The 11,720-nt window shown below is 43.1% G+C and overlaps 1 protein-coding gene across 1 annotated transcript; it reads right to left on the reverse strand.

The window, feature by feature from the left end:
* Positions 1-6,654, reverse strand: FFAR4 (free fatty acid receptor 4). Its single transcript, XM_065670690.1, is given in 5 exon segments — positions 1-408; positions 4,140-4,268; positions 5,029-5,534; positions 5,537-5,762; positions 6,598-6,654. Coding segments are annotated over 5 exon segments (1,326 nt in total).
* Between the last annotated feature and the right edge of the window lie 5,066 nt (positions 6,655-11,720).

The following is an 11,720-nucleotide window of genomic DNA, read 5'->3' on the forward strand; positions in this document are numbered from 1 at the left end:
TTATCTAGTAATGAAAGATAAATTTGGTTGTTCATGGTTACTTCTTCTTGCAGTGGTTTCTGTACCAGCCCCATGCCTTACAGGGATCCCTGTACAACAGAGAAAAATTTCCTGACATTTACGTCTGAAATGGGCAATATTATACAAAATTGGATTGACAGCAGAGTTGGCAAAAGTGAATAACACTATCCAGAAGAAAACTGATGGAAAAATAATTAAATCTTGTTTGTAGTTCTGAACTAAGATTAAAAGAATAATTATTATAATTGGGCTCCACATGATGAAGAAGGAGATCATCAAAACAACGAGGGTTCGGAATAGTTTGTAGTCTTGCTGGGAAACACGAATCTGATGATTTTCTGAGTAGGCTAAGCCAGCATTTAAACTCCTTCTTGATGCTTTTGTAATCTGCAGTAAAAGAAAAGAAAGTAACTTTCACTGAAACCTAGAAGAATTTTTAACACATTTTTACAAGTGCAAAAGTAAATCATAGCACATAATGCTTCTGTTTTGAAAAGTGACCACAAAAAGACCTTTCATAATTCCATTTTACTTTTTGTCACTGGTTCCATTTCAAATGTTCTCACTTTACTAGCTTTTTTTTTCCTTTCAGCTGTGAACTCACGTCAGTATTAGTCAGGCTGGTTGATCTCCTTATGGCTTTCTCCCAAGCATAAATACTTTTTAGCATAAAACAGAACCTTAATTACTCATGAAATCCCATTAACTTTAAATTATGACCTCATTTGTTCTATCTAAATAAACCCATTGATTTTTTTCACAAATGCAAACTGGAACATAATGAACAATCCTATTGATGCACAAGGAGGAACGCAATCCAGTTCTCTTACAGCCATGCTGATCTTATAATGCAGGTATTAGACAGATCATGAATTTATTACAGCAACAAAATAATGATATGTTTTAAATGTGAAAGGAATTTTACTTCGAATTTTGTGTAAAGTTTCAGTCAGTAATCAGAATTGTTCTCTGTGAACTAACCTGGAACTTTACAGATCCATTTGTCACTAAGAAACTGTCTCCTGTAAAAGTACAGTCCAATGTAATAAACCAGACTATGGGTAGTTTGGGAATCCAGTGTTCATGGGGGTCAAACATCTGTCACCAAGTAGAATAATGAATCCCAGTGGCTTGCAGAAAACTGAATCTCATGCGCTACCTTCCCGTCTTCACTGAAGTTGGCATGGCACAAGTAAGTCTGTTACATTCACTTATCTGATGCAAATAAAACAAAATCAAAATATATATCATACAAACATTTATGCTAAATAATTGAGATGCCATTTTATCCCCTGCATAGGTAAAGAAGGGGTATTTTCAAAAGCCTGGATCAATTTGGTGTAACGAAAGTAAGTAGGAAAGCCAGAAGGCATAAGATTCTTCCTGCTGCTTATACATGTGACATTTCCCTTTAGCAGTAACTAATGGAAGGATAACACTAATACTAGTAATGCTTAGTGGCTTCTTGGTTCAGGTAAGGATCAAAATGGTTATAACTATTTATAAATATGGAGAGAACAAGAGCAATTTTCATTCTTTCTGCAGTTTTCTGAATTGGTCACAGAGGGCAATGGCCTAGAATAAATATTCATTAAGAACCTAGACATCTACCAAAAACTTCAAGAGAATGCAGGTGTGTAAATCAAAACCTGTGATCTAAAAATGGGCTTCTCAGCAGCTGCTGAGCCTGAGAGCGGAACAGTCTCAGTAGCTGCTCCTCTGATTCAAAATGGGCAGAGAATTCTGGTGTTTTCAGCAGGTAAAACTATTCTAGGCTGATGCTCTTCTGCGGTACCCATTTGTCACCCAGGCTAACTCCTCCAAACAATCCAATCCAAGAGTTGGTCTCAGAGGGCACCTAACCTGTCTTAGTAAGAATGAAGGTTTCACAAAATACAAAGGACTAATATCTCCTTCTAACATAAAAGTGGGAAGAGCAAGTTCTGTGACCTGCTCAGCCTCCACTGTTCAAAACAGCCACAGTATGTGTCCCATATAAGCATCCTCCATCTTTCCTGCTGGTATTGTACAGCCCAGAACTAAAAATGCAAGAATCATGAAGATTGCAGTGAGTAAGATGTAACTGCATTGTACGGAAGTGCTCAGCTGACATGGGCTGGCAGGGAAATGTTTTGGATCCCTTTTTGGTCTGCATAGCATAAAGGCAGGTACCTATCATGGCATCTGGAACACACTCTGAGAAACAGGAGCTTAGAAGTCAGGTAACCTCCAGAGCACAAACATCTTTACTAGTTCTAGCCTCTTATGTAAGTCTTGCCTGCAAGGAGGAACAGTGCAAAACCAAATAACTTAACTACAAATCATGGCTTCTAATCTTACCAGTTCTACTAGTGCTCTAAGAAGTGTTACAATAAAATAATACTCAGCTTCAGATTAAATTGTAAAGTATATATTTGTAGAGTATATTTGTTAACAAATTTGAGGTCTTATATCTGTAGTGATTCATCATCATCACAGATGCTGTATTAATTGAATACATGAACACTCTGAACTGCTTCCAGCAACACTGAGCATTGTAATCTGTGCTCACTGGCATCACAGAGCGTTCTCATGAGGTGGGAGTGAATCTGCTTTTGGGAATGACTTGGGGATTAAGACATTCTCCAGCTGAGTTCTGGTTGCTTCCTGGAGAGTGTGTGAGAGAGCGGATTCAGTTCTAACAGATGGGATCCTGCTATGGGCTTATTCTTTTTCCAGTTCAGGAGAAACATTACCTCATCATCTGTGTTATCAAGCTGGAAAAGAAACGTGAGCATGGCATCATGGAGCTGTTTTGTAATCCAGTATCCCAAACACTTTTTCAGGCTTCTAGCTCTCTACATGCCATTTTGTTTTCTAAATTTTATTTTTATTGTAACCTGGCATCTGCAAGGACAAGAGGTGTCCAAGGACTGTGACATTACTGGGCCTGCAATTTTCTTCAGTGCTTTCCAAGGGTTCAGACTCCCCACTGAGTTCTGTATCTTCTTTTCCTACGGCAAATAATGAGGTTGCAAAAGGCAGGTATTTTACCTAATGCTTTTACCTCAAGCTTATAATGAGTTTTCAGCATGTACAGAAACTAAAAGCTGATGATTTTGACTACAAGTGAAAGCCCGATCAATAGGCAACTACATGCAGCACCCAGATTCTCAGTCCTATGTTCATGGAAACATGGATTGCAGCGCTGGTGCATGTACCCACTGCCCCTTGGTGCTCAGAATTTCATCAGTTAATTCCCTGCTCAATAATTTGTGTATTTTGTGGTTCCTTTCCAAAACCTGTAATTTTCCTTATAGATAGTATGTGAAGTTTAATTGTCTAATACAGGAATCAAGAATCTTTTGGAAGTAATTGCTAAAGATTAGGCATTGCAGCTCCTAGTTTAAAGATTTCTAGCTCTTTCCCACTCTGGTTTTGGAAGAGGAAGAAGAAATCAGATGTTTGAAAAGGAAATCAGGTAACTAACATCATGCTTGCTAGATGAGATTAAAATTATTATTAGTTAGATTAAAATTCTGTGGTGCTTGGTGTCTTGGCCTACATTTCAGCAGTTAAACAACATCTACACACAAAGAAAGTGGAAGCAGATTGTTTGTGGTTTTTTGTTTGCAAAGTTTGAAATTGTGGAGGAATAAGTGTATTCTAGTGAGAACTGTACTAAAATTACATGCAGAAGATCAGCAGACATAAAAGGGGATGGTTTTTTTTCCTAGTCCTGCCTCTCTTTGCTTTTACAAATCCCTTGTAACTCTGGAGTGTAGGCTCAAGGAAAGCAAAAGCTTGTTTTTCATTACTTCAAGTGCTTGACTCCTTTAGCATTCAGCAGACTGACAGTCTAAATATGAACAGCACATAAATGGAGAAGTGTATCAAATACTATATGTAAATTAACACAAACTTTGTGCTGGGCTTCTGGTAATGTGCTGTTCAAGCATGTTCTTAGTTGAAGGATATAGGCTGCTACTTAATGGTTGAAGTGCCTTGTTTTGTATCAGTACTTACCATTCACTAATCAAATGTCTATTCCCTTTGGGTGTATCTGTATTCAATGACCATATGGTGATGCCTAGTGAGTTTACTTCCTTTTGTTCTGCTACAGGAAAGGAAAAACGTACCTGTAGGATTTTGGAGTAACTGATGACAATGACTAATCCTGGTACCAGAAAGAAAACAGTGGCAAAGGTCACATCCCAAAGTATTTCTCCTGCATTGCTGGGCCAAACCAAGGTGCAAATCTGAATGTCCTGTTTGCAAAGAGTAGAGAAGAAAATTAATATTGTGCCATTCATTATTTTTACTACAAAGTTTTCCCTATCTCCCTCTGTGTCTATAGAAAAAAGGGCTGCAGACTAAATTGAGTTAGTGAAAAGATTCTACTTAAAGCAATTAATATATTACTTCATGGCTTTAAAAGCCCATACAATTCCAAATATGTTGTCTACCATCTAAATATTGCAACAAATTTCATATCAAATGCTAACAGCAACTTTAACATTGAAACTTCTAGACCTTAAACTCGGTGATGTATTTGAGCGTTGTGTTGGGTGTACATCTGTATGTATTTCAAAATAGTAGCAGAAAAATCTGTGCATGGCCATTTTGTCCAGGGCTGCAGCATGTTCGGGGCAGCTCTCCCTGGGTGCTGAGCCCTCGGTAAGGGGGAAACGTGCTGAAAAAAGCATCTCTAATTCCCAGCGTACTGGGGGACACAAAACCATCCCAGGCGATGCCCAACTCCCACCTAACGGGAGGGTCCGCTGGCAGGACAGGACGGGACAGGAGCGGCAGCGGCGGGTGGGGGTCTCTCCTCGGTCACTCCTTGGGCACGGCCTCGTCTCCTTCCCGGAGCACGGAGCGCTGCCCGCTCCCCCGAGCATTTCCCCTCGGTGACAGGAGCGGAGGAGCCCCCCTCCCTGCCCCGACTCCTGACGCCGCCTGTCGCCCACTCCCCTCCGGCCGCCCCTCGCCCCGCTGCTGCGGGCCCTGCCCTGCGCTAGCGCTCACCTCGCCGGCGGCAGGCAGCCGCACCACGGAGAAGAAGCAGCAGAGAGGGAGTGTGGCGAGGGCGGCGAAGGCCCAGATGAGGAGGAGGGCGGCGGCCAGCGCCTTGCGGCGGCGGAGCGCGGCGTGCCGCAGCCGGGCGATGCTCACGACGCGCTCCAGGCTGACGGCCGACAGCGAGAGGATGACGACGGTGCCGCTGAGGCTCATCACATAGAAGAGCATGTGGCAGACGACGTCGCCCAGCACCCAGGACTCGGTCCAGCGCACGACGGCGATGAAGGGGATGGCGGTGATGAAGAGCAGGTCGGCGCAGAAGAGGTTGAGGACGAGGCAGTTGGCAGCAGAGAGCCGGTGCTGCCGTTGCACCAGCAGGTAAATGCCCCAGATGTTTCCCGCCAAGGCCAGCAGGAAGATGAAGGCCAGGGCAGACGACTCGCCAATTCGCAGGGCCGTCACGTTGTAGCCCCTGAAGTCTGAGAAGAAGGGGAAGTAGGACCTGTTCCCCCCGGTGCACTCCTGGACCCCAGCATGAGGGTGGCCAGTAGGCATGAGGGACCCACTGCAGGCAGCGGTGCCAGCCCTAGGGAAAGGGCTGAGCTCCCAGCCACCACGGTGGCACCCGGGGTGTCCTCCCAACACAGAGCAGGGGGCTGGCTGCCATCCCCCTCCCTCTTCCTTCTGCCTGTGCTGCTGAGGGCTCGGCTGTGCCAGCCAGGTGGTTTATGGCCCTTCCACTAGTGTGGAACAAGGAAGTGGGAGGGCAAACACGGTGCGGCTCACACAAAGGCGAGGCCACAGTGTGTGGCGAGGCAGGAAGGGTGAGCGGGTCTCTGTCACCTCCATGCTCAGGGGCCCAGGCCTGGTCGCCTCCTCCAGAGCCAGCCCTGCTGTACAGGCAGGTCCCTGGGGCACCAGTGACCCAGGCCCAGCCAGCCTGCTCCCTGTGCTGGGGTCTCTACATGGCTTAAAACAGAGGGATGGCTGTCAGACCGCTTCAAGAGCTCTTCTTGGGAGCCTGGAATAACCAGCACTGCTCTGAGGTAAAAACCAGAGGAACTTATCCATCGCCTCATGTCTTGACAGTGGCTTTTTGAAACAGCAGTCCTGTGCTAACTGTGGTCTGGCATGGAGGTAAAGTGTCAAAGTGCCACTGTCTTGATTTTGGGGGTCTGTTTACTAAGCTGATGTAGAGTGTTACCTGCCTGTTGTTATGGGTTCTTGCTGAAGAAGCCTGGTAACTGAAGACATATCTAGAAAATAATCATCTTGCCTCTGGGCAATTCCTGAAAGCAGTTGCTCGAATTGTGAATGAAAGTAGGCCTTTCTGATTGCGCTCTTCACTCCAGATGATTTGGAAATGGTCTGGAAGTAAAGCACATAAATCATCACAGATGGGCAGATAATGTCTCCTGTTTTCGTGAAGTATGTGAACAGCTGTGCACCTTCAGGCAGCTCTGGATGGATTCATTTGTCTTGGTGCCAGAGCAGGTGCTTAAGGATACAGTTACAGGCTTGGCCATATGGAGCTACACCTTTTGATTAGGTGAGAGTTATGCCAAACCTGTGTACCGATGGGACCAGGTGACCAGGCGGTGCTTCCATGTACTCTGGGTGTGACCCTGCCATCACCCACTTACGCAATGGCATTAGTGGGGATTCCAGATTAGGGAGATTCCAGAAACTCAGTCCTTCTAAGGAACAATCTCCTAATGAGGAATGACAAGAGTGAGATCTTTCTTGGACTGCTTCCCATGTCCTTGCCAGAGCAGAACTGATTTTAATTAGTATATTTTCTCTTGAGCTATAAGTGGTTCTAACTGTCTGTGCTGTCTCATCAAACAGGGAGTTTGCAGGGCAGCTTGAACAGGTGGATGAGATGCTCCTACTAATTCCTTCTGATTGATGACCATATGAATTGTGGGCAGATCTGCTGCTAAGTGGGTGGCTGCTATGAACTATGAACTCAAATGAACACAATAAGAAAACTTGCAAAGATGATTTTTTTGGCAGCCAGCAACACAAGTGACTGGCAAGTGTCTCAAAACACAGATCTTATTCTACATCATTCGCTGGGAGAAAAAAAATCTGCACCCATATTGAAAAAGTTTCAGCAAATTTAATAGAACTACTGAGGATGATTATCCATACTTATGATCAAAGCTTGACACATCTAATCACAATTTATGTTGGCTTTGCTGTGGACTGATTCTGTGAAATGATTAGTGAATCCTGAAATACAGCAAATACCTTCCAATTGTCACAACATCATGTATCTGGGACTTCATGCAAGCTGACAAACTATCCCTGAAGTCCTGGGCAGATGGCAGTGGTGATGATGTGGTCAGCTCTGAACAGCCACATCAGAAGTCTAGTTGTACCTATGTGAAAACTTGGAAGGCATTAACAGGATGGGCAGGGGTGGAGGGCAGTTGGAAATGGTAGCAGAGATAAATGCAAACTTTGTTGTGAATGAAATCTTTATAGCCTTTGGCATTAGTGGAAAATGAAATTAGAACAGAACAGGGAAAGGAAAACAGGGAGAGAAACATCCAAAGCAGAATATTGAAGCAATGAGGGCATTTTCAATCAGGGAAGAAGGGAATACCATAGAGGAGCAGATTTGAAAAGGAAACAATGTGTGGAAGTATCTGCATAGACCCTTGATCTTCTTTAGAAAGGATCACCTTTAGCTTTGGTCCTTAGGTGTGGATGAGAATCTCACTTAGCATAAGGCCATTGTTTGCTCAGGAGAACCAAAGCAAAATGCTGCTTTTAGTCTGCTATCGCTGAGTGAGCTTCTTGTTGACCTGTGTGCAAAATCCTGTGCCTGGGGACAACAGAAGTGTGAAGAAACATGCATGTTTCCAAGGGGGTTTATGAAATGAATGGGAGCTCCTTGCAGGAAGAAAACCTGTCTGATTACTCACGGGTCTAATGGATCCATTATATAAAGAAATAGTTTTATTTTCCCTCCCATGAAATACAAAAGCTGTATTTGCTGTTGGGTAACTACAATCATAGCAACCATCACGATGTGAAATCTGAGGAAGGGAGAAATCATACCTTCAACAGCGCTACTCTGGCATTACTGTAATAGGTAGATGCTGTGTGCGGTATATACTCTATGTGTGCTTAAGACAAGGAAGTGATTAACAGAATGCTTGGAAACTGGTTATGGTTACTGAACCTATATATTTTTTTCAACCTACCTATATAATTTTTTCAACCTATGTGCTCTTTTGCACTCAGAAATAGCAAAACATAGAGTCAACTCAAGTTTCTTTGTTCCAGGTTAAATGGAAGTTGCAGGGACCTCTGTGGAGCTGGTTAGCTAGTCTAGCAGGCAAAATCCTATTTCATTTTTTGTTTTCATCTTGACTGAAAACCTGAGTCTTTGCTTTCTCTACGACAGGTAAGAGCTGTGTTACCTGGTACCATAAGTCAAGCTCTTTTTTTCAGACTGTATCCTGACAACCATGAACTGGCATGACAGATGGGGATGGTTCAGCTTATTTATTTCTTGACCATAAGAAATATTCTCAGAGAGAGGGACTTCTTGGGCTAGGTGATTCTGGGAGATGGGGATTCTGGTTCCATTTGGACATGACGTAAGAAAGTTTCTACCTTATTTATGCATCCTTTTGCATGTAGTTTGGTGTTGAAGTCTTTGGGTCTATTTTCATGCACTGGTATCACAATGATTAGATAGTACTGATGTCAGTAACAGATGTACTGCATATTTAATGTTTGCTAAGTGATTTAAATTCATTGCATTAGAAATGTTGACTTTTTGTCTTCACAAAAGATGTTCCAGTCTTGTAGGTGACTCAAGCTGTGTCTATATAAGGGTTTTAGAATAAGTGGCAACCAGGGTTAGCTTTCTCTTTTCACTTTTGTTTTTGCATACCATATTGCAGCTCTTCTGCTTCTGGACGCTGTTAATTCTGTGCTTATAAGTTATGCTATTTTAAGGTTTGATTCAAATGCAAATCTGTTTTATTTTGCTTTTTAGGAACTGCTCACCCTCTGTATACTTTCATATCAGTGAGCTGAAGCATTTACACCAATGCCTAAGGGACAATGTTAAACTTGCAGTACAAATATAAATGCATCTGTTTGTCTTCATATAGTAGCAAGCTCACCCTCTCCAGTGTTCACTGAAAATACCAGATTCTTCTATGGATCTGTGTGATTACATCGAGAACTAATCCCTGTTTCCTCTGAGGAGTTTCATTTTCCTGTGGTCAGTGTCCATCAGAAGCTGGCATGTTTCCTGGGTTATGTGCTAGGGTGCTGTAGTTTCAAGCTGTAGCAGCACCATTACTGACCAATGCCTCAGTCAGAAACAGAGCTGTTGATAATGCTATCAGTTGATGTGCTTCCTAATAATAGCTGGGTCAGGTTTTTGTTGTCAAGACCACCAGAGGTTTTGCCAGTAGCAACACTGAACAATTTCCTCATGACTTGCAGTAAGGGAGGGATTTCTTTCTGAACCAAGTGCAAATGTAAGCACATAATCCATCTAACAGAGAATTCCCCTGGAAGGGCATGATCTCAGTTATGCTGCATGCTAACCAAGCCTCACCAGGGTGACTCAGCTCCAGCTAGATTGTTCTGACTAGGTAGGGTTGTTCCTGAATGGTTTTAGATACTGTAGTACACTTACACATTTAGCCCATGGATTTAGGGAGTTTATCAGTGGATATAGGGTATCAGAATGGTTCATTTGGACATCGCAGGATCTGGTAGAACACTCTCACCAAGGAACTGAGACCCTGAGTGAGATTTACATGGTGAATTATAGTCTGATATTCAAGTGCCATTGGACCTTTACTAACTTTCAGATGTGCAAAAAGTTACTTGGATTCCTGCTGTTGAACTTTGATGCAGAGCCATCAGAGCAAATTCTATGGTGTGCCTCTGAAGGATTTACAAACAAAACTTGTCACTAGCCTCTCTTGCTCATGAGATGTACTCATACATTCCCTGAACACATTGGTCTGCTGGGTTGTGCTCAGTGCAGGGATTACAGATGTCATCATTTTCCCTCATATTCAAGAACCACGTGATTAGAGAATGCTCTTATACATGAGTCTGAAGGAGAATCGTCTTACTTGCTTTCCCTTGTTTCATTTTAGAGGAGTAACTTGCTGGGAGCAACAGGGGTTCTTCAGGTCAGAATTGGGATAAACGCTGTACTTTTAAAAGTTGGCCATTTCTGAAAAAAGGTCTAGAGTGTGCCTGTCTGCTGCAGGAGAATCTGTGCATCCTGGAAGGCAAGGCTTGTACTTAGCTAGCAGTAACTGAGGGCTGGAGAAACAATCATTGTTGAAACACGAGTGAGAGAAAGTACATGTAGTGCTTTAAATTCTGCTGTAAACCCTCCTGACTTACCAAGTGTAATATGCTCAATGATGTGATTTCCCACACTGTTCATTTTTGTCATTATCAGTGGCTGTTTGAGATGATTGATGAGAAATGACTTAGAGCTTCTCATAAACCATGTCCAGAAAGCATGGATGCCTAACTTAGCCTGTATAGTTTTGTGTCTAGTTGAATAACACTGACACAATCACTGTTCTTACATTGATAAAACCCGTGCTTTTGCTGAGGCAGTGTGCTAATTCACCAGTTTTGAGCTTATCAGGGAAATTAAACCTGATTGCACTACTGTCAAGAAGCCAGCTGGATATCACTCTGATAAGGTCCCAGGCTTGTTTCTTATAGGAAATACATAGACTTTAGATTGGTCAAGGAGACAGCAAAATGAATCGCTGACTCCTGGTGGGGAGCTCTGTTCCATGACTGAAAGGGGACTGTGTGTAAAGGGTCTCACTTCACAGATGTGTGTCCTCTTTGGAGTCTGCCTTTTTTGCAAGAAGGGACTGGTTTGCTGTAAGCAGGCAATGCTAGAATAGAATTTGCATCTGTGAATCCTCAACAGCACCTCCTTTTGCACACCTAGCCTTTCTTGAGGAGCCATGTTTCTCACTGGCTGGCTTGGCTAGCTCCTACGCAATACCCTGGCTTCCAGAATCCTGATCCTGGAGCATCCTATGGACAGGAGCCCAAACTCCCCAGATACCAAAGAACTGGATAGCATGGCACTGCCCATTAAAACTGTGTGGGAACGAGGCACTTCCCAACACTAGGGACATGTGTGTGTGTGACATCATGTTGCATTTGTGTCATTTATCTTGTTTTCCATCAGGGTTGTGATGCTTGAGTGCAAACATTGATTTAAAATGGCTTTGTGTGCTCAAACTAGAAGCTTATACATAGAAATGCCAGCAATATTCCAGTCAAGAAACAAGGTGCAGTAAAACTGTTACATTGACTTCTGGTGCAGTAGCTACTAATTTTGCATGGAGTGAAATAACATGAAGAGTCAGTGCAGAGTAAGCATTGTTACCTGCTTTTTTTTTTCTTTTTTTTTTCCCATGATTTAAATCTTTTGGTGTGTTTTTTGCGGGTCTCTTTGTGTCATTAAAAATAGGGCTTCAAGGGACTGTGAGCACTCATCTGGCTGATGTCCCTGACCTGAGGCAACCTCACCTGCCAGGAATGGTTTAGGTAATTATACAAGTGCCCTGTAAATCCCCAGTGGTGAAGATTTTGCAGCCTCTGTAAATGATGTGCTTCACTGCTCTACTCCAACCACCAGAAAGATTTTCCTTATGTCAGAATTTCTG

The sequence above is a fragment of the Lathamus discolor genome, chromosome 3, assembly GCF_037157495.1.
Source record: "Lathamus discolor isolate bLatDis1 chromosome 3, bLatDis1.hap1, whole genome shotgun sequence".
In the NCBI taxonomy this organism is placed as follows: Eukaryota; Metazoa; Chordata; class Aves; order Psittaciformes; family Psittacidae; genus Lathamus; species Lathamus discolor.